This window comes from Boleophthalmus pectinirostris, unplaced genomic scaffold, assembly GCF_026225935.1.
Source record: "Boleophthalmus pectinirostris isolate CB_2022bp ecotype Guang Dong unplaced genomic scaffold, ASM2622593v1 HiC_scaffold_712, whole genome shotgun sequence".
NCBI lineage: Eukaryota > Metazoa > Chordata > Actinopteri > Gobiiformes > Gobiidae > Boleophthalmus > Boleophthalmus pectinirostris.
In genome coordinates this window covers 1454-24603 of record NW_026571481.1, presented here as the reverse complement: position 1 = coordinate 24603, position 23150 = coordinate 1454, and the positions used below count along the sequence as shown (strand labels likewise).

At 38.3% G+C, this 23150-nt stretch overlaps 2 protein-coding genes, 1 long non-coding RNA gene and 1 pseudogene across 6 annotated transcripts; 1 reads left to right on the top strand and 3 right to left on the bottom strand.

The window, feature by feature from the left end:
• Positions 1 to 1418: 1418 nt before the first annotated feature.
• LOC129412232 (septin-9-like) lies at positions 1419 to 12354 on the top strand. 3 transcript variants are annotated; one of them, XM_055165380.1, is made up of 2 exons: positions 1419 to 1700; positions 11612 to 12354. In XM_055165380.1, the coding sequence occupies exons 1-2, from the start codon at positions 1679 to 1681 to the stop codon at positions 12337 to 12339; spliced, it is 750 nt and encodes a 249-aa protein (XP_055021355.1). In that variant the 5' UTR covers positions 1419 to 1678; the 3' UTR covers positions 12340 to 12354. The 3 variants fall into 3 exon arrangements, with proteins under 3 accessions (XP_055021355.1, XP_055021353.1, XP_055021354.1); XM_055165378.1 differs by lacking the exon at positions 1419 to 1700 and adding an exon at positions 7097 to 7471; XM_055165379.1 differs by lacking the exon at positions 1419 to 1700 and adding an exon at positions 11072 to 11258.
• A 1375-nt stretch (positions 12355 to 13729) lies between these two features.
• On the bottom strand, positions 13730 to 16815 carry LOC110172443 (uncharacterized). Of its 2 annotated transcripts, none has more exons than XM_020938314.2 (2): positions 16720 to 16815; positions 13730 to 15720 (listed from the first exon to the last, which is right to left on the bottom strand). In XM_020938314.2, exons 1-2 carry the CDS (start codon positions 16740 to 16742, stop codon positions 14271 to 14273), a joined length of 1473 nt encoding a protein of 490 aa, XP_020793973.1. In that variant the 5' UTR covers positions 16743 to 16815; the 3' UTR covers positions 13730 to 14270. The 2 variants fall into 2 exon arrangements, with proteins under 2 accessions (XP_020793973.1, XP_020793980.1); XM_020938321.2 differs by having other exon boundaries at positions 13730 to 15511; positions 16720 to 16796.
• Positions 16816 to 17097: 282 nt separating this feature from the next.
• LOC129412231 (uncharacterized) lies at positions 17098 to 19462 on the bottom strand (annotated as a pseudogene).
• A 324-nt stretch (positions 19463 to 19786) lies between these two features.
• Positions 19787 to 21784, bottom strand: LOC129412233 (uncharacterized). The gene is made up of 2 exons (XR_008633616.1): positions 21517 to 21784; positions 19787 to 20918 (listed from the first exon to the last, which is right to left on the bottom strand). It is a non-coding gene; the product is annotated as an uncharacterized LOC129412233 (long non-coding RNA).
• Between the last annotated feature and the right edge of the window lie 1366 nt (positions 21785 to 23150).

Here is a 23150-nt window from a genome sequence, read left to right as displayed (position 1 = left end):
CTAGTTTAAGTTATGCTTAATGATTTTATTGATGTTTGGTTTGTTGGTTGGTTGTAGTTGGAATATGATGTAACGGAACAAAATATTGGTCCAATTTAGGTAGAACAGATTTTGGACCATTTTAAAGGTTTCACAAAGATCAGTAATGACTTGTTTGTGATTTTACTGTTGCTGATTCTATGTTAATCATTATTTTATGTTTTACTTCACCTTAAATTCTTCACCTTGATTCTATGTTAATCATTATTTTATGTTTTACTTCACCTTAAATTCTTCACCTTGATTCTATGTTAATCATTATTTTATGTTTTACTTCACCTTAAATCCCAGTTAAGGTCAAAGAACAAGGCTAAATAGCTGAATTACCTGCTAACCATGAAAACTATTAACTATTGCTGCAAACATGCCAAGTATGTCGAGTTCCCTGACTGCATTGATGTATAAGAGAGACTAGTCACACACATAGACTCAACACACTTCACTATATTCAACGAGAGCACTAGTGTTGCACAAGAGGCCAACCGAGTTCAAGCACGTCTGATGTCTCTATTTAGGGCTTAGACACTTACCCTTTAACCTTTGACCCGCTGCACACTGTGAATGACATGCCAAAGGGTCAAAGGAGTTTCCTACACTTTGCTTGTAAAGTTTCTAGTCTTTATTTGGTGGTGGCGTTTAATCATAAACATGAACATTAACTTCCTTCTCAGTGAAGATACAAATATGTACTATACCTATATGCATTTTTATTAGCACTACTTAGTGTTGTCAGGATACTCAAATTTCACGATTTAGTTAATAAGGAAGGCTTAAAACTCGATTGTGACATTGATACCACACTGACAATGAAAAATAATACAGTAGAATGTGATTCAAAATAAACTAATACTTTTTTAAATTAACATTTAGTCTTATAGTTCACATAAAGGAAATAATAAATCAGGGCTATTCAAAAATTATCCAGGAAAGGTACAGAATTTGTCCTATTTCTGTGATTATCTTTCAGTATTGATAACTGCTCATATAAGTGTCGAGTTACTGCTTTTAGTATCCAATAATTAATGAGTATTGATTTTTAACCACTCAAATTCACATAGTAACATTATCTTGCATTGAATTATTCTCTAAATATGTGCACAAAATGTAATTCTTACTTTTTCTGCTTCCATCACTTTTATATTATTCTAATAACAATGAACCTGATTTACAACGGCAGATCCAATGAATAACAATTTTGACATAGATCAACTAAACTAAACTAAAAAACAAACAAAAGTGAGACCTGCACACATCCAACAGGTTATTTTAGGTCCGCAGTGTCCCGGCTGTGTGTCACATGTCTGAACTAACGGCTTTCTATTTTGACAACACAATGCCTCTTCAGTCTTGAGTATTTCCCTTCCAGAAACAAGGAAAAGAACCAAGAGAGCCACAAACACAACATATGATCAGCACATGGCAAGAAGGGATGTCGTAATTCTTGAATTCGTTTGCTAGACAGAGCGAAGGAATCAAAACTTAGAGAGGAAGGGAGGGACAAATGCAGGAGTGTGGAGGGAGAGAAAGAAAGGGAAGTCCAAAAAAAGGCAGGGAGAGATAGAGAGGGAGAGAGAAAGAGGGAGAGAGAGAGGACGGTAGAGCAGATAGTGCATGTGGTTGTGGAGGGTGTGATCCGGTTATGGAGGGGGACAGATTCTCAGGTAAGCTAACACACATCTTTACTATCCACTCCAATAGGGTCTTGTATAATTTAGCATTAGTCTGTCTGTCTGCCTTCTCTTTCTCTATTGAATGGTATTTTCCACTCCCTCATTCTATCCTGTTTGCTGACTGCATGTTTTCTTTTGGGGTTTTGGGAGAAGCACGGGGTGCAGTGGAGCAACCCACAAGACCTGTTTTGCTGTATCCAACAGAATTTTATGGGTTTCCAGGATTGTAGTCTGACTGTTTTAACTTGTTTTGTCTTGTATACATGCTGACAACAAAAAACAAATGCATTCAAAAACTGTTTATGCTTGGTGTATACAAGTTTGTATCTGTAATCTGTGAACAGGAAAAATAAGTTAAAGTTGTATCTTTGTTTTTCACTGATCAATACGTCAATACATTTTTCTGACTAGTAACAGTGACACACAATCAGTTGTAATCGTACACTGACTTTAGCAGAGTCATCATATCAGTAGCATGCCTGTGTGTAACATAGCATGCATTGTAGCACATTGTATGGAGATCTGGAAGTGTAGGTGAGGTCAGTGTCAAGTGCGTGTGGGCAATAAAGACTTAAGCCCCGCCCATTTTACGGCATCTTACAAGGCCTTAAAATCCAGGTGCTTCCTCGTGGGACAAATAAAGTTAGCAAGACATTCTTTGCTAGTGTATCGAGTCCACGCAAAGTTCATTTGTTGAGATAACGAACACTAACTAAACCAACTAATGAGCAAGCTGTTATTGACCGTACTTAACTTGTTGTCTTCTTAAAACAAATGACACTACAAATGACTCTACACTGAGTTCAATATATCAAGAAACTCAAGAGGCACTAAATCTTAGTAGATAGGCTACATCTCTTCATAAACCATGACCACTTGCTTGATTGAATTTAACTCTCGTCTCACACACATAAGGACTCATTATGCCTCTTGAAGTAATCAGATCAGGATCAGGGTTTGTGGACAAAAACTCAGAGCATCTAAGTTTCACAAGGATGGAAAAATTTGGGTTGTTGCCATAGCAATTAACAATTTAAACCAAAATATTATATCTTATGAATGGAGAAAGTCAAATGACAAATATTACTGGAAATGAGACCCGAGAATATACAGTTTTATAACAATCTCAACTCTGACTTCAAAATATATTATGATTGGAAAGCTTGGATTAAAAATTGATGGCACATAAAATTTTCACATTTCCTATTTTAAAGTATGTTAACTCTTATTAACATATTTATTAAAAACATTCGCTATTTACATTTCCTGGACTTAGACTTAAAATTAGTCACTTGAAAAGACTTGTGATTGACACAAATTAATTTATGAATAGTGTGATATGCGTTTCCTCGTTCTGCTGCTCATTTCTCAAGCTCTCTATCCGCAGTAGTTTCCTGTAGTCATGGCTGTGTGGAAAGTCTTTGTTGGATTAGCCACAGAGTCATATTTATTCCAGTCACAGTGAGCTCAGCTGATGATGCTGGTGATGAATGAGTGCATCACCCAGCAAACGACCTGTCCTGACTTTCCTGAACATTTTAGACCAAATAACATTAACACAATAGTAATGTGTAACTCTATTAGAATACAAGTCAACCAGAATGTATAAATAGCTGTCAGTGTTTGCAGTATTATGTCTTTTCCACTAGATGGAGACAGCAATTTGAGAAAGACATGGCTACTTTTGAGCCAAGAAAGGGAGTGAACAGAGGCCAGAAAGCCATTTTTCTCACTGCTTGTGTTAAAGAAGGTTGAACAATACAGTTTTGAATTGGACCATTATGCATAAAGTTGTTAGTTTCCATGGCTACGTGAATCGGTGAATGTATTGTGCCATGAAGCAGGTTTCAATGCAGAGCTTGTTGACTGTCTAAACATTACAAAGTGTCTTGCTAAATAGTGGTAAAGGTGGCATAGACCTATAGAAAGTGTTTGATGGACGACAGCTGCTTTGTGTAGTTACCAGGCAGAAAGTCAATACGTTTACAGCTTTTACAGTGCATAGGCGTCCCTCATTGTGGGTAAGACTTGGCTGTACTTTTTAACAGGTGCTGTATTTGATTAAAACTGTTGCTGTTTAACATTTGGTTAAGGCCAGCTGCCGTGACTACAGCTGTGCATATACTTTGGATGAATCTACTGCACCATGTGTGGCTGTGGGGCCCGGCAAGGGGGGCGTGCATGTTTGTGCGCCTGTGTCATCTCTGCTCTTCTAATTGTCTGCTACATGCACACACATTTAAGACATAAAGACATTTAGGTCAACTGCAAGGAAAATTATTTGTGTTGCCAAATAACAATTCTGAACCAGGATGAGTCATTGCTGCTGTTTTACGATTATTGCCAAAAATGCTGGTTTGGTCTAAGAGATTGTGTAGTATTGTAATTGTAGTTATAGTGGTAAATACAAAAATACAGAATGCATTTAGTGTGTTGGTTACATTTATGTACTAAATACTACAATCTAATGTTTTCAGTCAGTCAGTTTGTCAAATAATAACTATTACAAAGGCGGTGTTACTCACATCAGCTACTTAATATAAAGTTGCTTCGTAATATTTTATCAATTTTACTGCTTACATTGTTGCTCCCAGTGTAATACAAACCCACTGATCTATATAGTCCTTATTCTATAATGTTTAGATTGGATCTACCATGTGGTTTTAGCTACACAGATATTCAAGTACGTGTTTCCAGCAGGTCCATCCTTATCCTAATAGCTATGCCAGGAAGCTTGCTTATTATGACCGCTGCCATGTAAACGAGGCAGTGCTAATTAATTGGTCACATTCAAAGTACATACATGAATAAAGTCCTGATACAGATACCTTCAACACTCACTTTTTTCTCACAGTTAGCCTGTTGGGTCCACACAGACTGAGTCAGGGGTGAGCTGGCAACAAAGCCTTTGTTGTTTTTAGGATGAACTCAGCAGGAAGTTGGGGCTTCCTCTGTCGCAGATGCTGTTGATATTTCAAACTAACACACAGCAAATGATCTCACTCATAGAGTTTATCACTACAGTATCTCACTATCTTAACCATATTTCTACTTCCTAATGTACTAATCTACTTTTCTCATCACAGTTTAAAAATCAGTTCATTCTACGTCTGGCATACTATCTCTGTTTGCGATGCGTGTAACTATGGGATTATAAAAAACTAAGGATAAATATTTGTGCAGTGTTTCATCAATTTAAAAAGAGGTTTGGATATTAGAGACAAAGGATGGGGTAAGATTTAATATGTTACAAAACTTGCAAAAATCGATTTAAATAAATTAACTGCGCAATTGAATTGTTATATCTGCAGGCCTTTAATAACTAAATGTCAGAAACTCACCATCATACCAGAGTGTGATATTGAGTGCTGACATTCACATGGACTTATTAACAGCAACAGCAGCCTGGCATATGCCCCTATGGAAAATCTTCCCTTTGTCCACTCGCCCATTACTCATTTTCCACTGAGCAAACAACTAATTAGTGAATAGATCTGAAGTGTAATAAATCTTATGGTACATTTATGAGAAGGAACTCTGCTGATAGATGTTGTGTTGTAGCGTTGCCTTATTATGTGTCATCCCAGTTAACTGATTACAGTTAAAAATGTAAAATTAATTATTTATATTTATACTTCAATAACAAAAGCTCACAAACCAATGTACTTATGAAAACTGTTTTTGGGTTTGCTCAAACGTAATACTTGTTCAGACTTGTTAGGACAGTGCCCCAGTGTAGTAAAAAAAGATAGCTGTCCAATGTGTTGCATGCTAGTTTCATCTTTCTATTTCTGCATCCATCTCCAGCTTGGATTCTGTATTTAAGTGGCGCATACCCGTGCCAAAGAGCGCAGGAATGTGGCACGCTCGCACTGGGGCAGGATGTCGCATGTGGGTCGAGGGTGCGTCCCCAGCAGGATTCTCCCCATGTCTAAATCTGATCTATTCTCAGCTCTTATTACTGTATCCATGCTGACAAAGTGTTTATAGCAACAGGCTTGAAGTTACAAGACCTCCACTGACCTCTGCTGGGCAAGGTGCAGCAGTGACCACCAGTAATATAAAAATATTATTGCTGCATATCTTATATTTTATTTTTAAATAATCAATATTCTGTAAATACATAAATACCAGGTTTAAGACATACCAGTTTGAACCTGTGAACATCTGTTGAGGTTGAACATCTATAAGGCTGTGCACATGTGACCAATTATTGTTTTAGTTCATTATATTTTTTAACATAAGGGCTATTAATGATATACAGTAAAATGCCCTTTACACTATACTGGGGTACATGTTGGAAAGTAAGTTGTGAATTTAGATTCCACACAGTACAAATATTCTTAAAGCGGCAGTATTAGAATAAATATATAGTTGAAGCTGCTTAATGCTGAGTTTTCAGTAGTTGTAGAAACAGTCCTGTGTTGCAAAGAAAGCATCATGACATGTTGTGTGTGAATAAACTGAATTACTCATAGTAGTTAGTAAAGGAAGAGCAGTAGGTGTTAACAGCAATGTAGCAAAAGTAACTGTCTAAATGTATTATGTTAAGAAAATAGGATGGTTCACTATTAGTTCTTTTCCTGCTTCTTTTATATTACTATGTACTCCCACACACACATCCTTCTTACTTTCTCACAAGTGTGACCAACACCCATGCACCCCCCCAGCCCCCTCGCCCCGAGACACAGAGGCTCATTCACATGCTCATTAAGTCATTAGCCAACTTATTTATTGACGTTTGTCCCCAGTGTGCCACTAAAGTAGGTTTGACGCTCCACTGGCATCACCATATTAGTGCATGTCAAAATTTCCTGTTTTTCTTTCTTCTCAAAGTTATGTTCAAAACTTTAGGCTGTTGGGCACATAATATATGGACTCCTTTTTTTCTTTTTTCAGAGATTTATGTTATCTCAACAACAAGGGTCAAATGCTGTCCTCCCCCTCAAAAGTGCATATCAACATTTGATAGTTTAGGCGTATCCATACTTGCCTGGCCATCCAAAATGACTTCCATCTTGTTCATGCTATTCAGTTGGTTTAACAGGTTAGCTATATCCTAAAACGTACTTTCTAATTAACATATATTCACATGGATATTCACATTTGAGATTATGGGTAAAACTTTAAAGAATAAAATCATATTATATAATGTCTATAGTCTTTGAAGGTACCAATACCTAGTCTTCACATTTGTGAACGTCATGTGATTTAAGCCTTTAAGGAAGTGTGTTTGATCGTCAGCCTGGAAACCCCTCACAGCAGAAGAAGTAGAAAAAAATGACAGAAAAAGAGCATGTGGAAGAGGAAAGGGGGGAGGGAAGAGAGAACGAGAGATAAAGCGGGCGAGTGAGCGAAGAGGGGAGGGGGTGGAGGGGTTGTCAACGCATTCTCATTCCCAGCTCTGGAAGTGTGGAAGGAGGAGGATAGGGCTAGAAAAATACGTTTAAAGAGAAGACTGGAGATCTAGAGATTGGAGAAAAGGGAGCCTCGGATCACTGAGCGTCTAGCAACTGTAGTTTTTTTCTCCTTATCCCCTTCTCTCCTACCCCCTCCATCTCCACTGGACTGGATAGACTCCTAATTTGGGATTTGTTTGAAAGCGGGGACAGCTAACTTTTCCTTGCTTGGGAAAGGGAACTCCCGCTGCTCCCTCTCTCTCTCTCTAGCATTATAAACACTCATATTTTCAAAAACGCCTCTCAAAATGTCTGATTCCTCTGTCAACGCTCACTTGGAAGGGATCATATCAGACTTTGAAGGTTAGTCCATTTGCTTTTTTGCACTTTTGCTCCAGCTAGTTTGTTTTCCATTCTGCTCTTCTACTCTTTAACCCTGTCATGAGGACACAATGGATAGCTTCCACATGTTTTTTATTAAAAAAAAAAAGAAACAAAATATGGAGTAGGTTCACTGACATTTGCAGTGAGCCGTGCTGGTATGGAAAAGGAAACGTACTTGGAGTTTGAAGTTAAGTGTTGAGGACGAACCAGGGCGTATCCAGAGAGGAGTGTGGAACTGATTTAACTACATCATAGAAAGCCATAATGGCGCGTGTGCGTATTGAGCAATCACAAGACAGTCACTGACCAAGAGCAACACCTGGTAAAATTCTCTGTAGATTTAATTTTTTCTTCTTTTTTTTTTTACTTTTTCTTGTCATCTTTCCACAGATTACACTGTCACGTCCTTCCTTCCAACCTTTCCTACCTCCTTTTCCCTCTCTCAACAACTCATCTATCCTCACATCTTCTGTCTTTCTCTGGCCTATGGATGCAAGGGCTTTGGTGGGCGTGGCTTTGTCGTTGTGACATGCCAGGAACCCCCCCACACACCTCCATTTCTGCCTGTCTATCTAACAAACACATAGCCATTAGTTGCACATCTGCACATGTCCAGAGCTGTTCTTCTGTCAACACTACTTTGCCTGTGGTATGTATGGTAAAAACCCTTGCCCTCTCTCTTCCTGTCTTAAGCATTTTTTGTTCAGATCCTGCTTGCTTACTTAAACCAACTTAGCAGAAAGTAAAATTGTGTTAAGAAAGAAGGATCAGACAGAGGAAGCATGCAAAAGCCATGCAGTCATGCTTTTCAACACCACTATATTGAACACAATGGGCTTCTGTTTGTTTTATATGTGAGTATTAGAAGGCCTTTTATTACCACCAGCACATGATGTTGTTCTGTGTGAGACCCAGATACACCAATAGATAAATATGAATACACCAACAGCATAGGCTTGACTTGTTACAGTGATTTAGAAGCAGCCTAACGCCATACCAAAATTATGGTCCAACTAAACTATATAATTAATGTTATAGTAACATACAATACCATAAAACTATATAACTCATGAACGACTTCAAGTTTAGAATTCCAAACTCTTTTTACTGGACCTTAAAAAAATGGTTATAGTCAAATTAAAAGATAAATGCTACAACAGTCCAACCAGCTAAATAGTGGCATTGAGAAAGATTAAAAAAAGATTAAGATACTATTCCTATTTCCTAATAATAACCTATTAAATGTAAACTAATAGTATGCAATACAATTAAAATCTGTCAGTGAGGTAGATTAGACATAATCCTGCAAGTGAAAGATTAAACTGTATGTATAAGCAAATAGTTAAAGCTCCATGCAGGCACTGACATCATGAGTGAGACATAAGTGATGACTTCAGCTGAGACCCCCATGACTGACCATCCACTGTTCACTAAGCGTCACACATCTCCACCCATCTCAAATCAGTCCAAAAAGGTCGATACTGTTCCCCTTTTACTCTGTCTGTGTCTCCCTTTGAGCTGCATGTTAAGGGCATTGACTGGTCCAGAGAGGAAATTCCAAAAGACTAGATTTCTGTGGTGGGTGCAAAAGTCTGGGTAGGCAGTTGGAGAAAGGATCCAAGAGCAGAGAGCTAACTTTTTACAGATCTGCACTTGGCTTGGTCTCCACAGCATTGGCAACAACAACTAACACAAAGCACTGAGTTATGGTTCAGATTTAATGGCAATACGAAAACATGAAGTCACAATTGATTGCATCATTTGCGTGACTATATGATACTAATTTGTTTTGTTTGTGGTGTTTTACTTTAGGCATTTCATTTGGATGTTTTAGTCATGCAATGCTCTTAATATGGTGATATTATGCTGCTTTTATTGTTTTGTTTTTAAGATATAGTAGAACATGCCATTGTTGTAGTAATAGTTGTCACATAAGAACTTAATAGTAGTGCTAAATTCATCATGGACTTTTACGCCTTCTTCTTCATGTAAACTGTTATTACAACCCAGGCCAACTGCCACTTAGCTGTGTGGTTATAGGTTTTTTGTATCTAAGATGATTTTAGTCACTTGATTACAATTTGGTCACTGTTTTTCCTCTGCAATGCTGTTTACAAGAGAGGGTATTATTCTGTTAATTATTTCAACTGGTCTCATGACTGGAATATGTGTGTGCATGAAAGAGGAAAATGGCTGACAATGACCATCCTTATCAGTTATCAGTTTTATCATGCATGCTCATCTCACCAGCTCTGACGGGTTCCTCCAAATAACGTCAACAGCATGTGGGTTGATGGGAAACTTCAGGGTCAATCGAAGGGTCATCATCACATAGTTAGCTCGAATGAAGAAGACATACTATTCAGCAGAGACAATCATTTTCTTTAAGACTGATGCCAACATTGAATATAAAAGTTCAGAGACAAGGACAAAGTTTTGGAACCAATATTTAAGATCAATTACATATAGCCCATTACATGATATAAAACTTCTATTAACGCTGTCAAATCAGTGCACTGTCCTAAATCTGTACTGTTTTGGTAGTAATTTCAAAGCAGATTCAGCTGTGTAACCAGTTTTAGGGCAATTGAAGTACTGCATCCCATTCTTATTGATTGAACCACTTGTTGCAGATGAAATATCCAAAAAGCATGATGTATATCCTCTAGTCAGATTATCAGCATGGTCATAATATTAGCCTAAATTTTGAATCATTTGGCACATTCATGTATATTAAGCAATATCGTATCTGAAAACTATATTAAAGGAATTATCTGCGGGGAAAAAAACAAAAACGTGGCTACAGTAGAGTAACACTATTTGATTTGTAAATACAACATGGTGATGCAACTTAATGTAACCAAATGTAACTTCAGCCACAAGGGGGCAGTAATAGAGTAGGCAGCGTAGAACTATAATAAAATAAAATCAAGTTTTTATTATAGATCCATGGTAGCAGAGATAAAAGATCTGTGTACTGTACAAAATATTGTATAGTAATACCACATTGCCACCGTTTAATGTCTTACTTTGATCAAAAAATCAGTGTGATTCTCTTCACTTTCCCTGGGCCTACATTAAATAAAGGCAGAGCAGAATCATGTTATTGATTATTTGTCTCTTTACACTGTTTCGTGTACACTCAAGAATGATACACACAAACCAACGTGGAAGATCCATACTGTGCAGTGTCCACTTTACGTCCATGTGGAAATAAATCTTGTATGTGGATATTAATCCTCCAGAGGGATGAATGGCCATTTCATCTGGAAAGAGCGTCTCCAAATTGTCTAGACTACAATGAAAGCGGAAGAGGCTTTCTGTTGTAATTAATAGGATGCACGTTGGTCTATCGCCAAATATCAAGTTTATCATTCATCCTCACCGTCGACCATTAGCGCATATGACGGTGAAGAGAGTGTTACGCCATGACATACAACGAAATTCTTAAAAGATATTAGTTTGTTTAGTCGTAAATATCGTAAATGAAATAACAATTTTCCGTATACCATGGTACTTACTTGTAACCAACTCTCGCGATATTTGCTCGGCACTGGGCGGCGCTACAACACCAGGTGCGCCAAACTAAAATCATTGTGGAGTTGACTGTTCACAACTTGTTTCCTAGCGATTTTATTTAATCTTCTATTATAGCAATTCAACGTCTTTTAGTACGTGCGTAATCTGATTTTAGTACGTGTTAAGATAATTCATCAAGTGGTTTAAAGCAACATGCTGTCAACTTACATTAAGCGTGTTAAATCCGGTAAGATATTTATGCTTGTAGGCCTCCTTGTCCAGGGTCTTGGCCTCTCTCTCACAAATACATTGAATTTGTTTCCCTTGCATCTTGTTGGAATAATCCACAAAATAACATTGTTGTGATTTGGATTTTGTATGCTTGCAGTTTTGATTGTTTATATGCGCCATACCACAATAATAATTGAACCATGTCACACACATCATCACAGATCTTATCAAGGGGCCGCTCTGCCTTTAACTCTGGCTGTAAAGTTGATTTTAGACTTTGAGTAGTTAAATAATCTAAAATGTTTGAGCCTACAATAGTCATTCATCAACTACAGTTTGTTCCAATCACTTGTGTTTTGTGTGTTTCAGCACTAAAGCGGTCATTTGAGGTGGAGGAGAGTGATTCTTCACACAGCACTTCCCTTATTCGGCGGTCTTCAAATCCTGTCCGCTCCTCTTCCTCCTCCTCCACATCCAGCCAACGGAGCTACGACACAGCATCTCGAAACTCAGATTACTCCAACAGATCATCTCCTTCTGAGTCCTCCAATCTGCGCTCTCCAAAAACAGGCATGAAGCGCATGGAGTTTACTGGTGGTCGCAACCATGACACAGTCTCCTCTAGACGCACAGAGATGTCCATTGAAGTCTCCTCCAAACAGATTGACAACTCACCCAGTGCTGGCATAGCGCGCTTTGGGCTTAAGCGGCCGGAGGTGAGCCTGAGTAGTCGGATTAACCCTGCGGACAGTTCCCTTTCCAACTCTTCGTCCAGGAGGGGTGACATAAACGCAACACGGCCTCAGGAGCCCCCTGCACCACCCAGAAGGATGGACTCACACTTGTCTTCTGGTGCCCCTTCAAGGATCCCTCGTGCAGAGTCCCAGAGCCCTGTGGTCAGTCCAGTGGAGACCTCCTTCAAAAGGCCAGAGCTGCCCGTCTTCAAACAGAGTGATGATGTGTTAGAGAACAACAACAACAACCACCACCCTCCTGCCCCCACTGTTCCACTGCCCTCTCTGGTCGACTCTCGAGGAGACAGGGTACATTCACCTGTCTCTGAGCCACCGCCTGTCAGATCCATTGAAAGTAAGTAAGCTCCATATTTTTCTGGGTAGTTTGATAATCTTCATCCGATTATGTTTTTTAATAATTGCCTGCATGGCATGCTTTATTGTTCATGCAAAAATCTTCCAGAAATGAGATTGTTAGTAATTTTTTAAATTTATTTGGATGAGGAGGTGATGATAAAAATCCCAGACACTGAAAGTGCACTTGGGATGGTGCAATCAGACTGAATGCTAAGAACTCCTATGTCACAAATGCAGGCACAAGTAAATTACATGTGGGCCACAGTTATTTTATGTCTTAAAAATAGCCAGTTATGCCTCTAAAGCGTAGCCTTCCCATTTAATGGTAGTTTGCTTAGCACCACCAACAAATTAACCATTGTTCCACATTCATCCCTACTTATAGAGGACATAGTACAGTGTGAGCTAAGCCTGCAAAAAGAGCTGACAAAAGTCCATTATTATCCATGTACACTAAAATAAAGGTTTTAATATTTCAAGCAGGATCAGACTTGCAGTATTTGTGATTTGCTACTTGTGACCCTTCAAATTGTAGTTTGAAATTGCACATTTCTAATATGATTTGCAATTAGATCTGGGAGTCCTACCATACACTAATTGAAGTGATGATATTATATGCATTTGTGTCTCTGCTGTCAGACCACAGCTGTGCTCATGGCCCGCCCTGAGCAGAAGCTTGGCGTAGGCGTTTGGGACTGGATACATTCCTTATCTGTAGGTCAAAAACATTTAACATAAATAGAAATTCCTCAAGTTTTCACTTTGTGCTCACTCTCTACCTTAACTATGGCCTTAAAACGTGAAGCACTTCTGTTTTAAACATTTAGTGAATGATCTTGGTAAAACTGTGTGATGTGCAACGCAACTTTTGGATGGATTCCAGGATTTTAGTGTGTTACTTAGAGCTCAAATTACAACTTCCGCACTGCTGCTGACATCTGCTCGTGTGTATCTGCGGGGTGGAGGGGCATGCAACAAAAAGCTTCTAGTGGGTGCAGAGTGATCACTGAAGCCAAATCGAACAGAATAATAACCCAAGCAGGCAAACAAAGAAGAGGGATTTCCTGTAAATGTTGCCATCAGTTTTCACTAAAATTGAACAGTCTTTCTGAATTCAAATCAAGAATTGTTACTTAAATTCTGGTTCTTTCTTAGTCTGAGATTCTGGCTTTTTGAAGTGCTGTTATGAGTCTTTAGTGTACACTGTTGCTGCATTATGGTTTCATGTGTCCAAAGGCAAATGACTGGGTAGAATGAGGGGGTAGTGGCGCAGTAACAAGCGATATGCGGCTTTTATTGAGTCTCTATGTAGGTGATGTAATGTCAAGTCTGGTTGTGGTTTCATATTTTACTGAACAGCTGTGTCTGCTCCTATAATAAAGACACTCATGCAACCTTCTTTGTCTGGGGTTTTTGTTTAGTTGTTTATTATTTAATTAGCAATTGTACTTATATTCCTGCTTAAAACAAGCCATCTAGTTTTTGACTCTTAGGACTGACACATATAATATGGTCTTGTGCTACGTGCAGTTTACTGTCTTAGTTTGAACACATTAAAAATGCTCATTCCTTTGAAGCCCACTGAAAGCCCTTTTCATTGAACTTGGCGTGATAAGTTTGTGCATGTCATAAGGGAAGGAGATGTTCCCACTGATGACTTTCATATGTATCAAAACCATTCCCAACTTCAGCTGGAAATCAACTCAAAAGTCATTTTGTTCTGTAAGAGAAAGATCAACTTTTTTAAATTTTCTATTTACAATTAATTACATTATTTTAAACCAACACACTACACAACACTGTATTTTTTTCATAGATAGTTTACACACAAGTAACACATTTTTCATATGCATTTAAAAATATTACCTGGCCTTAAAAACAAATTTTAATTTACATTATTGTCCTGCCTCAATGCTGTTTATTTCCCAGTAGTTCAATCAACACCAGGCTGGAGTACATGCTATTGCCCTGTAATCCCTGAGGATGAATCGTGCTTGAACACCTGGAGCTACTATCATACTGGAATAATACTCATAAGTGTTGTAGTCTCCTGAGTCTGGGCCTTGTGTGAAGTTTGTCACCCATTGCCATTTCCACCATTTGTACTCTGCTGTGTCTCTGTATTCAGAATCATAAAACCCAACCCAGGACTTTTCAAATTCAGATCTCCACCGTCTGAATGACTTCTTCACAAATAGTCGGGCACAAGCTTTACCATCCTTTACAAAGAGCTTTAGGTAAGCATCATAGCCTGCGATCACAACTAGATCTGGACTTTTAAATGCTGGTCCTCTACAAATTTCTTCTCGTACTTTAGTCCAGAACAAACACTGTCTCTCTGCTCTGTGCAGCCGGACCTGTAGCCCCTCATTGAGTGGCACAGAGGTGTCATAACTCCCCTCGCTATGCTTGATAAGTTTGTATGTGCTACTGGCCTCCTGGTCTTTCTCATGCTTAAAAAGCACTACAGCAACGCCCTCCTTCAGCCGTGGTCCAGAAACATTTCTCCAAACAATTGTGGCTTTTCCATTTTTCCCTGTTACTACGTCAAGGAGCACCTGATTCCTCTGCTCTGAATGATTATTGTACATCAAATAATTAATCTCATCTGGTATGTCAACCACATAATCTGCCTGTGTGTTTCTCCTGGCTGTACTCTGTGGACGGTTTGTGGTTGGTCTCTTTTTAGAGTGTTTTTCCTCTATCACAATAAACAGGAGAAGACCAAGACAAGCCAACGAGTTACCCCAAATGTTCTTTAGGTCCCACAACTGTGAGTCTTGAGCGTCACTGTCAAACATGTCTCTGAGCTCCCTCAGAGTCCTGGGATTGTGCTCCACTGAAAACAGTCTCATCTCGTGCAGCAGGGTGGTGGAGATGTGGTAGGTGAGCTCTGGGTTGTACCTTGTGCCCTGATGTTCATGTTGTCTGTAATGTTGTGTGAGATATACTCGGTCGATCCTGGAAGGCCTGGAGCTTCTTTCCTGAACTCTAAAAATGATGCGGTCCATGTTGTTTCCAACGTACTCTCTGACCGGGGGCTGAAGAACATATGTTGGAAGGCTACGGGATGTGTCTTCATGTAGATTGCCCACAGTGTAGTACCGATATCCCCGGGGCAGGGGGTCCAGCATGTCTTCATAGTTGCCATAGTGATGAGAACCAAAATCCTCTTTATCTGGGTCAAATGTTAAAAGTAAAACATCATTATTGTCTATGTCAATAATGTTTGCAAACCAGTGTAGCAGCAGGAGACTGTGTTTGGGCACAGATCGTCCAAAATCTAATTTCTTCAGGTCATTCAGAGATTTCAGCTTTGGGTAAGCCGATTCACAGCTCAGCACAAGTGCAAGTAGACAGATGTAGATGAGAATGGACGTCATTTTTCTGTGGACAAAAGCAAATGGTACTACTCAGAGGTCATAATGTACACAAGCGGCATGCTTATATTAAATATTAATTGAAATTTAATTGAGAAAAATGACATTTTTCTCGATTTATTCTACTCAACTTAGGGGATCATAGTTGCCAGAGCAGGAAAATCTTTGTTTTCCATTTATAATAAGTTGAAGTAGTAGAAGTATAATTTTTAACACGACACAAGATTGGGACTTTGACATATTTTATTATAACATAAAATAAGATAATGTTTAGTGTCCCAAAGGGGAAACTTGTCTTGGGCTCACTGCCAACAGCTTAAAAACAGTTACTCACACATCATATTAGTCACACTACAGTCAGACAACAGTCAGAGCTTATTATTTATGTCCTTTGGCCATTTATGCACTGCAAAACCATAAGTAGTTTTTTAGGTTCAGTTCACAATTTTTGCTCCACCATTTTTATTTACATTGTGTAATATTAATGCTGCCATTGTAGCAATGCTTTTCAGGGTACAAGCTTGTGCACAATCATGTGTCACCAGATATTTTGGCATGAGTTTCTTTCCCATCCCTACTCAAAAATCTTGAGTCTTAATACCATTGTTAGTATGATTATTTAGATATATAGATATATATATAGATAGATAGATATATAGATAGATAGATAGATAGATAGATAGATAGATAGATAGATAGATAGATAGATAGATAGGTATAGATAGGTATAGATGGATAGATAGATAGATATAGATAAATATATAGAAATTGGCATATAGTCTTAGTTTGTATAAAAAGGAGAATAACATTTGATGTTGATCGGTTTATTCAGTTTAATTCTTCTGAAATGTTACAACATACTGCCTTTAGTTAATCATTAAACCATTTAACATATTGTTACCACTGTAGCTACTTATAACTGATCACTCTGATGTAGTTCCCTGATAAAATACTACATAAAGTTTACAGTGGGTTGGGTTGTATAGAAGATTATAAAAGCGCTCACCTGTCTGACTGATGAAGCTTCATGGTGATTCTTTGTGAGCTGCTCTGTGTCTAAAGACTTGACTCGGTCTCTGTTAGGTTTCTGTTTACCAGGAAATGAAGCTCATTGAGGAGGTGTGTCTTATTTAGAAGTGTAAGTGCATCCATGCTGTTCATGAGACTTTGGTTCAACATATTAAATATGTAACTGTTAATTCTATTAACTGTACACTTTAAAGCAAAAATACAAAACAATAGTTTATAAGCTTGGTCTCCTACAAGAAAATCTTCATCTGATATAAAGTCAAAAGGCTTACTCACTTAAGGAAAAAAGTCAGTAGGTTTCATTTATTTAATCACAGTAGTTTTATTTATATAACATGTGTTTTGAAGGTCGGCATTTTAATATCCTGCAGTACAGAAGATATAAAGCATTCAAGGGCATTAGTGTTGACATCTAAACTTATATACACATCCTAAATATACAAATACTTTCAAAAAGGATCTGGATTTCATAACATATTAACATAGAGCAATGATAATCCAACATAGTGTGTAAGAATGCAAATGATGGATTTCATAACGTATTATTCATGTTTTTAATAATTGTGGCCAATCATAAAGTGAAGTTTCTCTTTACAATAACTAACCAACTATGCTTTTAAATGGCTTAATACAATATATTAATGGGGATTAAGCTTAATTGCTCTAAAGAAAAGGGACCTTTGGAAGTTGTTGGCCCTGCCCCCCACTAAATAAACAATATGTGATTTTAAACCAGAACACAAAATATACGAGGAAGCAAACTCTTCCTCCTTGTGTGCCTTTAGGCTTCCTGTGTTGCATCAAGATTAGTTTAGAAATTTAGTTGAAATGTTGCCAATTTGGGGTGCGTGCAATCTCTATGGTGTCCTTCAGTATAAATCGCACATGGACACCCGGATTAGCCTGCAGGCCTGAACAATACTCAAAGATCAGATACTCCCACCAACTGCCAGGGCATTGATTGACCTCCGTTGCCCATTGCCACTCATCATATTTAAGAGTGCCTATATTGACTGACTTGTAAAACCCTATCCAGGATTTTTTAAACTCAGATCTCCAGTGCCAGAAAGATTTACTTACATATAGGCGAGCACAGGCTTTACTATTTTGCACAAAGAACTGTAGATGTGCATTGTAGCCTGCGATTTCAACTCCATCTGGGCTTTGAAAACCTGGAGTATGTGCTATCTCTCTCATGTGCTTGAGTATAAATCGAGCTTGGACACCTGTTGCAGCTTTCATACGTGAACAGTACTCCAAACAGTATCCATTGTTATCATCATAGTCAGAGCATGACATGAACTTAGTCACCCATTGCCACTGCCCCCATACATACTCAGACGTGTCTTTTTCAACAGATTCATAAAACCCAACCCAGGACTGTTCAAATTCAGATCTCCACAGTCTGAAATGCTGCCCCACATAGAGGCGAGCACAGGCTTTATGCTGCTTTGCCATAATCTCTAGATGTGCATCGTAATTTGGGATTTGAACTCTGCTTGGGTGGGATTGTTGGCAAGCCTCTTCACCTTTGTGAAAAGAGAGAAAGATAAAGAACACTGCACACATGACTATCAACATAAATAAATAAATACATGTATATCTTTTAACATGTGTGTCAATGGCATCTTGCTCCCTGTTCTGCACACCATCCTGGGTATTGGAGCTGTCAGTCATCCCTTCATTCATGCCTGTTAACATACAGTTATCTCTTCTCTGGTTTCTGTAGTCCTTGTCAGTCAGTGCTTCTTCTTGATGCCATTCATTTTTGCCTGTTAAATTGCTGTCATTGTTGCCATTGTTGCCATTGTTGCCATTGTTGTCATTTGATATATTTGATACATTTGATACAGAGGGTGCTTGTGCCAACTTGTCACCACCCTCCTCAGGTTTAAGATCATTTTGTTCTGATTGCACCTGTTGAGGTCTCATATTTACGCTGTACTTATCCTGTATCACAATGCATAGCAATAGGCCCAAACAAATCAGCTCCTTTCCCCACATGTCGGACACCTCCCACAACTGTGAGTCTTGAGGGTCTCTGCACTCCCAGTGAATCCTGCTGTTGTCTAGTGAAAACCGTCTCATCTCGTGCAGCAGGGTGGTGGAGATGTGGTAGGTGAGCTCTGGGTTGTACCTTGTGCCCTGATGTTCATGTTGTCTGTAATGCTGTGTGAGATACACTCGGTCAATCCTGGAAGGCCTGGGAACTTCTTTTCTGAACTCTAAAAATGATGCGGTCCATGTTGTTTCCCACGTACTCTCTGACCGGGGGCTGAAGAACATATGTTGGAAGGCTACGGGATGTGTCTTCATGTAGATTGCCCACAGTGTAGTACCGATATCCCTGGGGCAGGGGTCCAGCATGTCTTCATAGTTGCCATAGTGATGAGAACCAAAATCCTCTTTATCTGGGTCAAATGTCAAAAGTAAAATATCATTGTTGTCAATGTCAATGTTAATGATGTTTGCAAACCAGTGTAGCAGCAGGAGACTGTGTTTGGGCACAGATCGTCCAAAATCTATTTTCTTCAGTTCATTCAGAGATTTCAGCTTTGGGTAAGCCGATTCACAGCTCAGCACAAGTGCAAGTAGACAGAAGATTGGGATTCCACTCGACCACTTAGGTTTTCTGTGTGAATAAATACATTATAACTTAATACATGTGACAGGAAAGATGCACTGGCTTATTTTCTCAGTGTTTTTACTTACTTTGTCATGATGTTCTGATTTACTTAACAAGTCTATAGCAACAATCAACCAGTCTCTCCTCTAAACCCTGTTCATTTGCATCTGTGGTTTGATGTGAGACTTTAAAGGAAATAAAACTAGAAAGTCTTGTCAATCAGGAAGCATGACAACACGTTTAACATTGTGTTACAATGCTTAGTTTGTTTATGATAAAACGTCCCTTTTTTTGCATCACTTACCTGTTGTGCAATACATTGGAGTGGTTTGGTTCTTTGGTTGTTTTAAATGTGCTTTAAACTAAACACTTTTTTTAACATATATGATCGGGGCTATGAATGAAGCACAGACAGGCATTTTACTCATGAAATATATTAGGTTTTTAATGTCATTCATTTACACATTTTAATGAAGTAGAAGCAATCAATCCAACATCAGAACCATTTTTTATTGTACAACACAAAATCATGTATGTTTGTATCCAAACAAAGTATTGTAAAAAGAGCAAGCATGGTCTTTTTTTAAGATTTAAAACAATCTGGCAGAGGCTAGCAGAAAAGATGTTCCTGAGCATATTTGTTGTAAATGTAAAGATGGTTGGCTCCAGCTCGGCTCCAGTCTTTACAGGGTTTCCTCATTACATGTCTCTAAGCACCACACCTCCTGGGCCGTTATTTCTGCTCTAATAATTATCACTGAATGCCCATATTGCATACTGATTAGGAAAAAATATATATATTATAGTACATTCATGTTTTATTTACATTTTTCTACTCAAACCATTTATCAAATATGGATACATGACAGTATATATTACCTTATTTTATAGCGGAAAGAAAGCTTATAATGAAGATAACTGCCAAGAAAAGAATTGTGAACACAAAACAAGAGGACCAATCACTACCATTTCCTGTTTGTGTGACTCTACTTTGGAGTGTACTGCTGACAAATGTGTCTGATGGCGAAGATCTGATGTTCCGTAGTAGGCTGGTGGATATTTCGTAGGTGTGAGTTCGATCGTAGTTTGGTGCTAACAGTCTGTCATGCTGTGTGAGAAACACTCTATGTATCCTGTAGTTGTTGTTGACCCTCTGAGCACTGAATACAATGCGGACCCGGTTTTCTCCATCATTGTCCCTTTGTGGGGGCTGGCGGACATAATGTGGAAAGTCTTGGTTAAGATTGCCCACTGTATAGTATGCATACCCCCTAGGTGGTGGGTCCAGCAAGTGTTCAAAGTTGCCATAGTGATGAGAACCAAAATCTTCTGTTGGATTAAAGGTCAGTGTAGCCTGACCATACTGATCAAAGTTAATTTGGGTTGCGAACCAGTGCAGCAGCAGGCGGCTTTGTCTGGGCACAAATCCTCCAAAAATGACAGTCATCAGGTCATTCATTGAATTGAGCTGTTGATGAGCTGATTCACAGATCGGTGTGAATGCTGCCAGTACACACAGGATTATGACTCCATGAGAAATCTTCATTTTTCTGTAGTAAAAGCAAATTAAGCACTTTAAAAATGTTGGGCTTGGCAGTATTGAGTTTAATCTACATTAGTTTACATAGACAATAAGCTGAAAAAAGCAGAGATGTTCCACACTGCACAGGAGCTAAACATGTCAGTAACTTTGCTAAATTAAGGGTTTTTTAGCAACAACAAAGAAAGAAGATATACACTGAAATAAAAACATAAGACTGTAAAGTGCTGTCACAGCTTCAGTAAAGGCAATGTTAACAGTTGTATCTTTGGAATAATATTACATTAATTTTTAATTTAATAATTAATATAATATTATTACATAAATTATTAAATTAGGAATTATTAGTAGTAGTATTAGTATTATTAGTATTATATAATAATTTATTATATAACCAAATAAAATTAAAAACCTAAACTATGGCATATTTGATTTCAATCAATTTGAATCAAGTTTGTAAGCTTCATTACTTAAAGAACTTTGTACATCTTTGACTAGTTTGGTATAATGTATTATGCTTGTAATCAACACAATGTTAGATTTAATTCTGAAGTGAGATTAATTTGCAGAAAAAGTACAATAGATAATTTAATTAAAAGTGGACTCACCTGTTTGTTTGGCTGCAGCGATGGTATGTGCTTTGTTTCTGAAGACTGGTATCTGTTTGTCTTCAGTTGCAGTTTCCCCGGAAATCTTAACTCTTCACTGAAGTTGAATCTGAAAGTATTGCTTGTGCAAATAAAAAAAACATTATTGTATTTATTACATCATTGTACACCGGAGCTGAACAATTTAGAAAAAATAACTAATGACACTTTTTCTAACCAATGTTATTGTTATGATTAGTGTGATTTTGATTTGATTTGATTTTTGTGACTTTTTTAAATGATTTCCTTTCACAGTGCATCTAAGTTTTCTACCAGTAGGTGGTGCTAACATATTGCACTTGGGCATATATAATTTAAAGACGCCTTCTCTGGTTAGTATTTGTGTAGTAATTGTGTTGTGTTGTGTTGTGTATCAACATGGTATGATAAATCTGAGATTTAGGTTTAGAAAGTGTAATGCATGAATACTGAGATTTTTACAGAAATGATGCTAAAGAGATACCACTTGAGAACATCATGGAAAATATTTATAACACTGAAAAATATTAATTTATTAATTTATTAATTCTGCGCGTGTGTCATTTAAAGGTAATTATTAGGCCTATTGTTTTGTCTAACTCATAAAAGCTTTTCTCTCAGCAGATGCTGATGGCATGATTTGATGATAAGTTTGATGAGTTTGTTATATAGTTCATAAAACAAGTATTTGATTACCAATAGTAGAAATTAACGATAATTGTTTCAGCCCTAGTCTTAAATGCACTTATAAAGTTACAGTGTCAGAGTACGGGTGAGTTTAATCTTCAGTCTGTTCCGGCCAGATCTCTCTAAGCAGCAGAATGCAGTGTCCACATCCTCCACAACAAAAAGTGAAGTCTCCTTTTGAGGAATGCAGGTGCTGTGCTAAGTGTGTGCGGCATGTGGCTGAGGTGGCACTCGCCTCTGCACTCGTGTGTAATTACACAGCTGTTTCCTCTGCTCTGTAATCACACATGGGCTATACTGGGCCCACAACCATAGTACTCTCTGAAAGTAATGGACTTTAAAACATAAAAACATCCGACGTATAACCTTTTAATGGTTTAATCACATATGCAAAAGTCAAATAAGACATAGGGGCTATTGTCATTGTAAAAAAGTGAAACAAACAAATGCCACAGGGCAGAGGGGTTTTTGGAATTAAGAGGATGTGACTACAGAGCTGATGAGTCACTACAGTGTCTATAAACTACTGCCCCACGGACCTGCAGCATTCACCAGATATGAAAACTATTGTTCCCTTATGCTGACATTTTGTGGTCCATGTTGAAAAGGCATGTTTTGAAGTGGGCGTGTCCATCTGGTGTCACATGACTTGATAGAGTGGGAGGGGCCGGCAGGGGGCTTCAGAGCCACAGCAGAGTTTGGCCTCTCTGGATCGACTCTACAGCGGGACAGCTCACACACACTCAACTCACGGTGAGTTTTGGTTTTCTCTGACAGAAAAACAAGTGAAGGCAAATGTTTGTTTCCAGGAGGGGCCAGAATCATGTCTGTTCTTCTAGTATCTCTATAATGTGAATGTGCGCCTGATGGAGGAGCTTTAGTTTTAAGAATTTGGCTTTATTTGTATCTGTGCCCTGCACTCTTACAGC